This window comes from Nyctereutes procyonoides, unplaced genomic scaffold (assembly GCF_905146905.1).
Source record: "Nyctereutes procyonoides isolate TBG_1078 unplaced genomic scaffold, NYPRO_anot_genome, whole genome shotgun sequence".
Lineage (NCBI taxonomy): Eukaryota > Metazoa > Chordata > Mammalia > Carnivora > Canidae > Nyctereutes > Nyctereutes procyonoides.
In genome coordinates, this window is record NW_026575140.1 from 12035998 (window position 1) to 12049717 (window position 13720).

General features: G+C 39.1%; 1 protein-coding gene across 1 annotated transcript in view; it reads left to right on the forward strand.

Moving 5' to 3' along the window:
- The window catches only part of HYDIN (HYDIN axonemal central pair apparatus protein), a 362906-nt gene that overhangs the window by 147949 nt on the left and 201237 nt on the right, over nucleotides 1-13720 (forward strand). Inside the window, exons 12-14 of the mRNA XM_055304626.1 lie at nucleotides 515-738; nucleotides 7092-7159; nucleotides 11699-11934. Coding sequence (XP_055160601.1) covers nucleotides 515-738; nucleotides 7092-7159; nucleotides 11699-11934 — 528 coding nt within the window. The remainder of the gene's footprint in view (nucleotides 1-514; nucleotides 739-7091; nucleotides 7160-11698; nucleotides 11935-13720) is intronic.

A 13720-nucleotide genomic window follows, 5' to 3' on the forward strand; every position in this document is an offset into this window, starting at 1 on the left:
TACCCTGGAGAGTATTAGAAAAAGGCATTTTAAGGCTCTTTTTTCAGTGGATGTAATTACAATCAGTATTTATAACATGACTATAATACACGTGGCAACTTTGTTCCAAAGAGGATACTAAAAACACAGAATTATTTCTGCATTGGGATTCTTATCTTCAGACCTTCAAGGCAGAAGACTGTTCATTTCTCCCCTGGAGTTTCTCTCTGGCTTTGATTCCTACAGCTGTCTATGTGCTGGTATTAAACAGTATAGCCACATGCTTATATGAAAACAAATCAGGGACACCGAGTGGCTCAGTGGTTGAGCATCTGCCTTCGGCTCAGGGCGTGACCCCGGGGTCTTGGGATCAAGTCCCACATCGGGCTCCCTGCATGGATCCTGCTTCTCCCTCTGCCTGTGTCTCTGCCTCTCTATGTCTCTCATGAATAAATAAATAAAATCTTAAAAAAAAAAGAAAACAAATCAGATATCCATGCTCTATCTTTGCATTCTTGGCTTTTTATTGATATAGGCAATGCTATCCAACAAAGGCAGCATTGATGCCCTCTTCAACGTGATCCCTCCAACTTCGGCTTTGGGGGCCTGCTTTGTTTTCAGCCCCAAGGAAGGCATCATCGAACCAAATGGAGTCCAGGCGGTCCAGATCTCTTTCAGTTCTGCCATTTTGGGACATTTTGAGGAAGAGTTCCTGGTCAATGTCAATGGGTCCCCTGAGCCTGTGAAATTGATCATTAGGTAAGATATTATCTATAAGTAATGTGGAAGCTAACTGAAGCTTTGATCTACTGCCTTCTTAAACTTTAAGGCCAGATCATGTCTTGGATGTCCTCAACTGTCTTTGTTGGTAGGAACATGTCAAAATTAATGGGGTATTTTTAAATTTCTACCATTGTTTACCTACTGAGCACATGTAGCTTATTATTGTAACATGGATACAAATGCTATTTGGGGATCTAGTTTTTCTACAAGCTATAGCTTTATAAAATAAGGACTTAAAAAATTAAGCTAGTTCCTAGTTATACTCTCTGTTTTAGGATATTTAGGGAAAATAAATCATTACAGTAACACCTGGATAAAATCATCTTCTGGTCTAGGCTTTAGCTATTATCCCAATTTCTCAAAACTTTAATCTTTCATTTTTATTTTAGGGAAATATAAAATGCTCTCACCTATAATACTTCCAGGTATTGTAAGAAAAAAAGCCTACTTATAGCATCAGTCATCCAAGGCTAGACATTTGCAGCTTTTGTGCTAGAAGTCCTTTGATGGCCTCTCCAGCTGTTTGTGGTAATTGAAAGTCATTAATAGCAGAGTTTGTCCTCAGGTTTTAAAAAGTTCTCTATGACCAACCCATTAGGCAGATCTACAACTTTGGCACCTGGTGCTTAGAAAGATCATGTCTTCAGAACACATTGCAGATCCTATTTGGATTTTCACAGCAACAGATTGTTAATTACCATGGCAAGTCTCTCTTATTATGATTACTGCTTGCAGGACCTCCTTCCATCTACAGCTAAGGTCTCCCTTGGGGTCTGGGGGTAACCTAGAAAAGAGACAGACATATGGGTCTTGAAGAATCCTAGGAAAATGTGTTGGTCTCATCAGATTCAGTATCTCAAGATAAGCTTAAAGGTTATTACCACTTCTTTCAATTCTTCTACCTAAGTGTCCCTATTACGGAGTGAATTGCGTCCTCCCAAATTTATATATTGAAATTCTAATATCCAGTGCTTAAGAATTGGACTGCACTCAGAGATAGGACTTTTAAAGAATTAAGGTAACATGAGGTCATATGAGTGGGCCTTAATCCAATGTGACTGGTGTCCTTATAAGAACAGGCACACACACACACACACACACACACACACACACACAAAGAACAGGCACACAGATAGGAAAACACCATGTCAAGGCATAAAGAGACGATGGACGATGGCCATCTACAAGCTGAGGAAGCAGTCCCTCAGAAGAAACCAACCCTGCTGACACATCACTAGCAATGTGTGAACAGGTTAGATTGTACTGGGGTTTTCCGCTGTGAGTAATAGGATTTAGGAATCTCTCAGGGACCTACTCACATGCAAACTTGGATTCGTGATACTTTGGCTCCTCGTGGAGGTTAAGTCTCTCATTTTATCCTCTGGACATTATGTTTGCCCAAACTCCCAGGTCAGTCTCTTATTTTGGATGTTATTTCTGGTTTCTTTAAAAGGGAAGGAAAACTTGTTTGGGGAAAGAATGTTTGTGTGCATCTTAAATCACAAATTTCTAAGAGAAATATTCTTTTTTTTAATTTTTAAATTTTTTGTTTGAATATGATTGACACACAGTGTTATATTAGTTTTAGGTGCACAACATATTTTGACAAGTTTATACGTTATGCTGTGCTTACCACGAGCGTAGCTACCACCTGTTCACCATAAAACATTATTATAATACCATTGACTATATTCCCCATGCTGTTCCTTTTATTCCTGTGACATATTCATTCCACAAATGGAAGCCTGTTATCTCCTACTCCCATTCATCTATTTTGTGCATCCCCTACCTCCCCTCTCCTCTGGCAACCATCATTTTGTTCTAAAAGAAATTTCTTATCTAAATTGCATGTGTCCAGAAGGGTTCCAGCACTTTCAACCATGAACTATAATTTTGAAATCCTGGTAAATATCTGTCTAATGATAATAGGTGAAATACATGCATAATTTATTATATATTCCCAGCTCTACACATTAATACTGACCTCACTTATGACTTTTCCAGAAATACTTCCTTGAGCCTTGTGGCCTAAGAAATTTCTATAAAGTTAATATTGGGGATTCTGAACTTTTGTTTCTTATCGTTTTATTGTCAGGTATGCTTCTTTCCTCAATACCACATAATTTTGGCCAGTCTGCCTGAAATATCAGAACAATTATCATACTTTTGCTGTTTCTTTTTACTCCTCTAACTGTGTGACACAGGATTTTAAGTGGTTGATAAACAGCACTGTAAAATTAATGTGATTTTTAAAATTACCCATGAGTAGTTTTGCTGCCTCTGGTTTTTACAAATGCAATTTCATAAAATTTTAACCATAACAAGGTGTATTTTATATTCAACTTGTTTCACATAATTCAATCTTCCTATTTCTCTTAGTCCTTAAAATTACAGTTGGCCTTTGAACAACATGGATTTGAACTACACCATCCACTTAGATGTGGATATTTTTTGATAAATGCAGCATAATAAATGTATTTTCTCTTCCTTATGATTTTTTTTTGTTGTTGTTGTTTTAAGAGGGGAGGGAAGATGCAGAGGGAGAGAGAGAATCTTTTTTTTTAATAAATTAATTTTTATTGGTGTTCAGTTTACCAACATACAGAATAACACCCAGTGCTCATCCCGTCAAGTGTCCCCCTCAGTGCCCGTCACCCATTCACCCCCACCCCCCGCCCTCCTCCCCCTCCACCACCCCTAGTTCATTTTCCAGAGTTAGGAGTCTCTATGTTCTGTCTCCCTTTCTGATATTTCCCACACATTTCTTCTCCCTTCCCTTATACTCCCTTTCACTATTATTCATATTCCCCAAATGAATGAGAACATACACTGTTTGTCCTTCTCCGATTGACTTACTTCACTCAGCATAACACCCTCCAGTTCCATCCACGTTGAAGCAAATGGTGGGTATTTGTCGTTTCTAATGGCTGAGTAATATTCCATTGTATACATAAACCACATCTTCTTTATCCATTCATCTTTCGATGGGCACCGAGGCTCCTTCCACAGTTTGGCTATTGTGGACATGGCTGCTAGAAACATCGGGGTGCAGGTGTCCCGGCGTTTCATTGCATCTGAATCTTTGGGGTAAATCCCTAACAGTGCAATTGCTGGGTCGTAGGGCAGGTCTATTTTTAGTTCTTTGAGGAACCTCCACACAGTTTTCCAGAGTGGCTGCACCAGTTCACATTCCCACCAACAGTGTAAGAGGGTTCCCTTTTCTCCACATCCTCTCCAACATTTGTTGTTTCCTGCCTTGTTAATTTTCCCCATTCTCACTGGTGTGAGGTGGTATCTCATTGTGGTTTTGATTTGTATTTCCCTGATGGCAAGTGATGCAGAGCATTTTCTCATGTGCATGTTGGCCATGTCTATGTCTTCCTCTGTGAGATTTCTCTTCATGTCTTTTGCCCATTTCATGATTGGATTGTTTGTTTCTTTGCTGTTGAGTTTAATAAGTTCTTTATAGATTTTGGAAACTAGCCCTTTATCTGATATGTTATTTGCAAATATCTTCTTCCATTCTGTAGGTTGTCTTTGAGTTTTGTTGACTGTATCCTTTGCTGTGCAAAAGCTTCTTATCTTGATGAAGTCCCAATAGTTCATTTTTGCTTTTGTTTCTTTTGCTTTCGTGGATGTATCTTGCAAGAAGTTACTGTGGCCAAGTTCAAAAAGGGTGTTGCCTGTGTTCTCCTCTAGGATTTTGATGGAATCTTGTCTCACATTTAGATCTTTCATCCATTTTGAGTTTATCTTTGTGTATGGTGCAAGAGAGTGGTCTAGTTTCATTCTTCTGCATGTGGATGTCCAATTTTCCCAGCACCATTTATTGAAGAGACTGTCTTTCTTCCAGTGGATCGTCTTTCCTCCTTTATCGAATCTTAGTTGACCATAAAGTTCAGGGTCCACTTCTGGGTTCTCTATTCTGTTCCATTGATCTATGTGTTTGTTTTTGTGCCAGTACCACACTGTCTTGATGACCACAGCTTTGTAGTACAACCTGAAATCTGGCATTGTGATGCCCCCAGATATGGTTTTCTTTTTTAGAATTCCCCTGGCTATTCGGGGTCTTTTCTGATTCCACACAAGGAGAGAGAGAATTTTAAGCAGACTCCATGCCTAGCGCCTGACTCGGGGCTTGATCTCACAACCATGACATCATAACCTGAGCCAAAAATCAGGAGTTGGATGCTTAACTGACAGAGCCACCCAGGCACCCCCTTTATGATTTTCTGAATAACATTTTCTTTTGTCTAGTTTACTTTATTGTAGAGATACACCGTATCATGCACATAACATACAAAGTATGTGTTGTCTATTTCTGTTATCATTAAGACTTCTGATCAACAGTAGGCTATTTACTAATAAGTTTTGGGGAGTCAAAATATATACAGGATTTTAAACTGTACAGAAGCTTGGCACCTCTAACCTCTGTGTTGTTCAATGGTCAACTGTATACTTTTAACAGACCACTGTATTGATGGAGGGTACAAACTTGGCAGAGACTGTCCAAATACTCAGAATTCCTGCTAGAATGAATGTAGCCATGTCTAAGTTCCCTTAGTTATATATGCCTTTGAACAAATTTGATTTAATTTTGGTTCTTTCTACTTCTGTACCAATTAAACAACTGCTTTGTACAATTTTGTGAGCTCCTTTCTTACTTTCTTTAGTCTTTATGCATTTCAGATGCTTCTGATCTATTTGTCACTCGGCCTCACAGAACTTCTTTTACAAGTCAAGTATCTAACCGATAGGCTTGTTTTACTTCATTCTCAACTGGATCCCAATTCCTTGCCTATTACTAGCCACTGCTTTTGAAACCACTTTGGGTCATTAGCATGAAATAGAATAGATGGTCCCAAGAAAGGCTTTTAGAACCAAGATTTGCTTTTAGAATTGAGTCTTTGCTCTGATGGCTCCTCCCAGACTTATAACAGCCTCTTAGCCCATTTTGTCAGACACACAGCAGCTAGAAGTACCAGGCACCAGCGTGTTCAGTGTGGTCTGACACATACTTCCCCAACATGTAGCTGGGTAAATTAGGAGGGTCATGATTAGCATGTCTTCTGGGATCTTTTAAAAGCTTAGCACATAAATGGGGAATATTTCAGTTCTTACCTTTGGTCTATGGAATTTAGGGATATGGATCATGGTGAAAATCAAGAATAAACAAATACCTTCTATTGCTGCTGTAACAAATTACCACAAACTCAGTAGCTTAATACAATACAAACTTACTATCTTACAGTTCTATACATCTAAAGTCCAACGTAGGTCTTAACGGGGCTAAAATCAAGGTGCTGGAAGGGCTGTGTTGCTTTCTGGAGGCTCCAGGAGAGAATGCATTTCCTAACCTTTTTCAGTTCCTTGAAGCTGCCCACAGTCCTTTGTTCAGGGGCCCCCTCCTCTTTCTTCAAAGCCAGCAACAACTGGTTAAGTCCTTTCCACAGTACATCACTCTGATCTCCTCTTCAGCATCCTCTTGTATTTTTAAAGACCCTTGTGATTGCATTGGGCAAACCAGAATAATCTAGGATAATCACTCTATTTTAAGACTTGTTAATTAAGAAACTTAATTTCTTCTGCTACCTTAATTCCCCTTTACCATGTAATCTAACATATTCTATGGAGTAGCACACAAATATCACTGGGGAACATTATGCTTTCTACTGTACCTGAAGCCGACTGGAAGTTGTAGAATCTATTATTTATTGTAAGCTAGAGCATCATTCTAAGATCATGAGGCCCTGCACTAAGAGAAATGGACCAACATTTACAGCAAAGGGTCCTTATAGGCCATCTATTTGAGTCTTATCTTTTATACATCAGGCAAAGAAACCTATCAAGGCAAAATGACCCACCAAGATCATAGCTAGTTGGCAGTTGGAACTGGATTAAAATGATTTTATAAAAATATGGGGCAAGGAATATTAGTATCAGTGATAGTCCTTAATGTTTGTTATATGACCAGCCCTATAATTTTTATTTCTTGTCTGAGAATAACTTTTCATAATATGTATCTTATCCACATTAATATTCTCTGTCATTGGTTTGGTGCTGTGTCTGCTCTGCCTCATTCATTGGTAGGAATTTGGTGATAAGTTAAGCACATCATCATTTGCTAAAACCCAGTGGTTCGAGTCTCGAAAAAGAACTCTAAGAACCACAGTGATAGACCATCATCTCGTAGTTTCTTTAAGTGCTAGATTCTATACTTGACTTAATGCTAGTTTATGGTTTTCAGGACTTAGTGTCTCCCTAGTTCCTGTTACTCTGAATTCACTGGATTCTCTATCCACTCCCCCAACCTGTATTCCTACTTCCAGGGGCTGCGTCATTGGACCTACCTTCCATTTCAGTGTTCCTGCCCTGCACTTTGGTGATGTTTCCTTTGGTGAGTATTTTTCCATTTGAAGTAGGAAATGGAGTGGAATTCATTTCTCTCTACATGGAAGGAGGAAGGTTTCCAGAGAACCTCTCTTACCATCTTTTTATGGATAATAGCTAAATAGATATAGAAATGTTCTCTCCTTCCTCTGCAGCAGTATATTTTAGTGCTGTTTCCTAGTTTATATGTGGAAGTTATAGCCATATCCTGGACACCGCGGGCTGTCAGGCTGTGGTTGTCCTGGCTCTTCCAGTAATGGAACAATGGAAAGCCTTAGACTTCACACTCCTATATAAATGTTCTGAACGTTCTATCTGTCTATCTATCTATCTATCTATCTATCTATCTATCATCTATCTAATTATTTATTTGAGAGAGAGAGAGCACAAGTGGGAGGGGCAGAGGGAGAAGAAGAAAATCTCAAGCAGACTCCACGCTTAGTAGGGAAGCCAATGCCGGGCTTGATCTCATGACTCCGAGATCATGACCTGAGCTGAAAGCAAGAGTTGAACACTAAACCAATGTGCCAACCATGCACCACTCCCCCTCCCCCGAACACTATTTATATGCAGATTCTGATTTGCCAGTCTGGCTACACAGCAACCTGTTCACAGAGATACTTTCAAGTTTCAAGTGAATTATTGGTGGTTGGATTCAGGTGGATTCCATCATTTCAAATGGAAGGCATCTATATTTTTGTGTTGTCTTCTTGCTCAGTTACTTCCCTAAGTCATTTCCTCCTGTCTCAGCATTTCCAATAATAAAAATGACGGCATTAGCAGTAAAAGTTTCCATTTATTGGTTCTTTCTTATATTCCAATCACTGCTAAGTGAATTATATGCAGTACTACATTTAAACATTTTAGCAATCCTTTGGGGAGATGCTATTTAGGATTCCCATTTTGGAGCTGGAAGAACTGAGCATTTGAACAGTTAAGTAACTTCCAATGGTCACACAGCAGTAGCAGAATGAGTATTTCAATTGAGATCTGTCTAAATTGTGCACTATGAACAAGAGTGATATTGCCCCAAGAGGGGTAAAAATTGCTTGTTTGGAGTTGGAAAAAAAAATGCTTGGACCTAGTCAACCTTTGTGGTCCTCCAAAGTTCAGCCCTCCCCAACAGAATTTTAGTCTTTAGAGTTTTTTTTTCTCATTAGGGAGAAATTAATCCAATTTAAATTATATTTAGCTAGTTAATTTCATTGAAAATGAATTCATCACAGTGGTTCTTTTAGGGGGTGATAATAACTTAGAAGAGGCTAAGAAACCCTAGTCTGAATCTATAGTCCACCATCCTTTCCATTTTTCTTTGTTTCCTCCATTTTGACATTCAATTATTTTACTTCAAGCAGGCCCATCTATTTGGGGAAATTTTTTTTCTACAAAAATATCTTTTCTTTACAAAAAGCTTATTAACAATGCCTTTATCAGCTGCTTTAACTTTTGACATCTCCCAAAATATAGGAAAATCTATGTAAGTGGAGTTGAATGTCTGTTTATTACCGTAGAATATGAAAATGGCTGGAGACATGTTCACAAATTTTAGGGCATGTTTGAGTAATAGAGTTTTTGCAGGGAAGTAAAAGTGACCTACAACTTGAAAATTGTCTGATGGCCAACAAAGAAAGATGTACTCTCTCAAAGGGTAACTGTAATTAATATACAATAAGAGGTGAATTACTTACCCAAAGGCCTATGCAGTTATCCTCCAGACAGCTCAACTGAGTCTACAGAGAGGTCTGGGCAACTGATGCATGATAGCAGCATACCATTTAAATATGAACTCCAAAACAGAATATTTGGAAAATGTGCCCTATATCATATTGCTCTGGAGAGAGAAAATAGAATCTAAATAAGCACCTTTGTTTGATGAGACAGACAAAACTAAACATGTTATTGGGTCAGGGATGAAAGACCAATAAGGGTGCATATAGTTCCATATGCAAGAGAAAGTAACTGTTAAAGGAACAGGTCAAGAATTGGAGGAATTTTCTTAGTTATTTCAGGATGACTGGCATATTGTATGGAGTTTAAAAAAGGTTACAGAAGCTTGTAGCACTGGGGAGTACATTGAGCTAAATAAAGTTGGTAGTGTTGTTCCCATATTGGCACTAAGGTCCATTCTTGAAGAGGTGTCTGATAAGGGTTAGTTATTTGGCTCAGAGATAAAAATTCTAGATTTGGCATCAGGGCCTGTTGGGATTGATGGTGTTAGATTATTATAAATACACTAAAGTAGATGAGAGGTAATAGTACTATTCATTGGCCTCTGAAATGTCTAAAGTATGGCTATAAATATTTTGATGGTAGGATTGGATATTGGATGACATATCTAACAATTAATTAGGTTGACTGAAGCTACAGTAGTGTCAGAGACTCAGATTATAGAATGTGGGTGGTGAATGTCCCTGAAGGAACATTGAAGCTTTGATAAATCCTCAGATTCCTTAAAGAGTACAATGGACCAAGTAACAACTGATATGCCAGGTGATAGACCAAAAGGGACAGGGTAAGTATGTGCACACTCACTATTTTTCAGGAGCTACAAGAATATGTTGAGTGAAAATAAGGAGTTTAGAAGGCTCCAGGTACTCAGTGGACCTGACCATTGGGTAATTTGGTCAGAGAAGTTAGGGTTTGAGGGCAAAGTTGTTAGGATAAATATAGAGATCAAAAAAAGTAAGGGCACATGGGTGGCTTAGTGATTGAGGGTCTGCCTTTGGCTTGGACTGTGATCCCAGGGTCCTGGGATCAAGTCCTGCATTAAGCTCCCCGCTTCTCCCTCTGCCTGTGTCTCTGCCTCTCTCTGTGTGTCTCTCATGAATAAATAAATAAAATCTTTAAAAAAAAAAGCAGCATGATAGTTGTCTTCCATGGCCCAGGTATGAACTGGTAGTATTTCACTCAAGAAGAAATATTTAAATTGACTTTAGGGGGGTGTGAAGTAGAGAGCCAGGAACAATTCGTTGTAATTGTCCCTTATAATCTTAACTGCAATGATTATAGGAAGATCTTAGGTTAACAGAGGAAATCATAGAAAGCATCAGGAAAGCCTAAACCCAGTAGTATTAGGATTTGGTGCAAGCAGAAGCCTAGGAGTAACACTTCTATTATTAATGACCCTGCAGTCTTTAATAAAATGATATCCTTTTCTTTAAGCTTCTAAACTAGAAATATGGGGTTTACAGGTAGTTGTACAAGGAATTGTCCTAGCTAGGAAGTTATAACTGGCTTAATTCTCAGAAAAACTTCTAGGTACAAAGAAATAGAGCAATAATTTGGAAGGACCCATCTGAATCCTTATACTAACCACTTCCGGAGCAACGTTCATTACATTGTAGGAGTGCTTATCCCATAAATGGTGGGGTGAAATAAGGTAAGGGATCTATAGTTTCAAGAGTCTTTGCTGGGAAAGTTAAGAAAAGTTGAATGCAGCAATACATGATTGTGAAACTGACTTTCAAGCAGTTCCTCTGGGGTTTCCAAGAAAATCCTTCAGGTACACTTAATTGGGCAATTCTTTTTCCATAACGGATCTCTTCCAAGTAGATTGGCAGGTGATATCACAAAGGAGACATAAATGTGTTTCCTCCAGCAGTCCTAAGTGTACACAAAGACTCAATCATGGGAATCTTCAAGAATTAGATCAGGTCAAAATATGCCTTGCAATGATGTAGTAACTACTCCAGAAACCAATTGTGTTTTATTGCAGTAGGGTTCAAGGTAGAAAAAGTAGTGTTTGCATCTAGTAGAAATATACGTATTTGTTTTCCTCTTGTTCTGAAAGTGGTGGCAGATACAGTGGCTACTTAGAGAATCCAAAATCAGGGTTCAGTTTATTGCTTGCCAGGCAAGGAGGATCCATATCTCTTAAGAAAGGGATGAGGAGTCTCCCCAAACTGAACTGAATATAAGAAGGCTAAATTTAACATAACAAAGTAGCTTTGTCTAAGGGAGGTAAAAGCCAACTGTTGTGTTAGTCTCTAGCTGGCTCAAAAGCAGATTATAAAGTCTCTCTCAGGAGAGGTCATTCAATCTTGTGTCATCTACCCTGAAAGCACGAGCCTCAGACAGGTCCAGGATGAGTTACATAATGTCTTGGCAGGCATAGATCATACAATGGGGAAAACCACACAGACTCCTCTCCTTTCACACACTGGCAAATAAAAAGAGCAAATATGATTCAGTTTTTTAGAAAAATCTGTATTCTATGCAAAAATTAAATGCAAAATCTACTTTTGGAAGACTATTCACCAGATTACAGAGGCTGCTTCTTGAGGGGGTCCTGGATGAACATCAAGGGATTGGTTTTATGTCTATGGTTGCTACAAAGTAAGTGTATAAAAGTATTCATTGGATGAAAGAAAAAGAAAGAAATGCATTCACTGTACAATTGAAGACTATAATCTGGGAGAGGTGGAGTTAAGCAGGTAGCACTGAGTTGCATAGACAGTTCATTTGAGAAGTTTGACAATGCTAGTAGGAGTTGAAGTTCAAGGGAGGGGAGAATGCGGCTCTTACTTCTTCCTATTTTGTTTTCCAGGATTCCCTCATACCTTGATATGTTCCCTCAATAACACCTCCTTGGTCCCCATGACTTTCAAACTACGTGTCCCTGGGGATGGCAATGGCCATAAAAGCATTTCAACTTGTGAGCAGTATTCAGACAACAAAATACCATCTTGGAACAAGGACAGAATACCCATAATGAAACCAAAAGAATTCACCATCACTCCCAGCAGTGGCACCATTCGCCCCCAAGGATTTGCTGCTATCAGGGTAAAGTACACAGCTTTCCAGCAAACATGGCCAAGGAGCCAAACTCTCAAATAGTTAATAGGACCACAGCCAGAGTATGCTTTATATGTCCAACTGTCAGTAGGAGGGAGTGCTTCTAATTCACGTGAAAAAGTGGGCCTATAAGGCAGTGAATTATTGGGGCAAAAGAAACCAGATACAAATATATTGGGCAAAAGAACTGACACTGCTCTAGTGGATTTCTATCAATCTAGATGCATTGCCTTCACCAGAACAATGGATTCTAGAAATTCGTAGTACAAGCATTGCTCTACATAGATAGTACACTTAGTGGTACAAATACAGAAAGATTTAAGAACTCATTGATAATTAGGTTCTACTTTCCTTCAGAATCAAATCATTTATACCAATAAAGGTTCAGATTTGTGCCACAGATGATACTCAGTTTATTCAGATTTTTAATACAAATCTGGGCTTCATGGTGAATGTAGATGTGATATTCCTAACAGTGCTTTATATTTAGACACTCAGTGTGATACTCTGATTATGGCCACTAGCAGAATTATTTCACAGCTAACGGGGAAAGGTTTTACCGTCCTCCCTCACTTACTTTTGCTTCTCCAAATAGTCAGGTTTAGCATTATTGAAGGCTGCTAAATTGAAGTGATTTTATCTTTTCTGGGAAAGACAAAATAAGATTCCCATAGCTAAGGTTGGTAATTTTCTCTTTAGTCATTATCTTTGAATATTTAATTCAGCTGTGGTTTTATCCCCCACATTTGTTTTAAGTGTTTTATAATAGCTCACCTGAATCCACTCATCCTCAATCTTTTCTGGGAGTTTTTGGCTCTTCCAAGGGCTTCTCCATGGACTTAATGAGGTTTATGTCATATTATTGTTATAACTGCTCAGAGTTGTGGTCTTAGTCCATTTGGGTTGCTATTTTTAATTGTTATAAATACTTGAGATTGGGTGGCTTATAAACAACAGAAATTTATCTCTCACAGTTTGGGGACTGGAAGTCTGAGATCAGGGTGCCAGAATGGTAGGGTTCTGGTGAGGAGCATCTTCCCGATTGCAGATTGCAGACTGCCGACCTGTGTCCTTGCATGGTGGGAGGAGCTGGGGAGCTCTGCGGGGTCTTTTTTATAAGGGCACTAATCCTGCTCATGAGGGCCCCACCCTCGTGACCTAATCACCACCCCCCAGTGTCCCCACCTCCTAATTACCACCATACTGGGGGTTAGAATTTTGACTTATGAATTTGGTGGGAGGGGATGGGGGGCGAGGACACAACCATTCAGATCATAGCAGTTGCTAACTGTGACTTTCCCAGGAAGAAGTGCTGTTGCAAATAATTTTATTTTTTACTTAGTGCTCAACCTACACATTGCCTACCTTTCCTTTTTGCTCTTGCACGTGGCACAGGAAGATTTTAGAAGACATAGCATTCATCTAGCAGCCTTCTGCCAGAGCCACTCGTTCTCCCTTCTAACCATAGCTCAGAGATATAAACAGGGCTTCCTAACTCGGAGCATCTCTGCGTGTTGGGGCAGCTACTTCTCTCCAAATCTGACAAGTTTTCTTTCCAAATCAATGGCTCCATCTTCATTCCCTCTTTATATTTGGAAAAGCATCCTGCAAGCTTCAGTTTTTGCGCTCCTGAACTAAACTTCAGCCATGTCTGTATAGACTCGAATTTGCATCCAATGTTTCCCTCTGCAACCAAGAAAAAAAGTTTAATTAGTCCTTCATACATAATTTATAGATAGAAAAGCTTTCACCTATGCCAGAAGCTGTTCTCTTT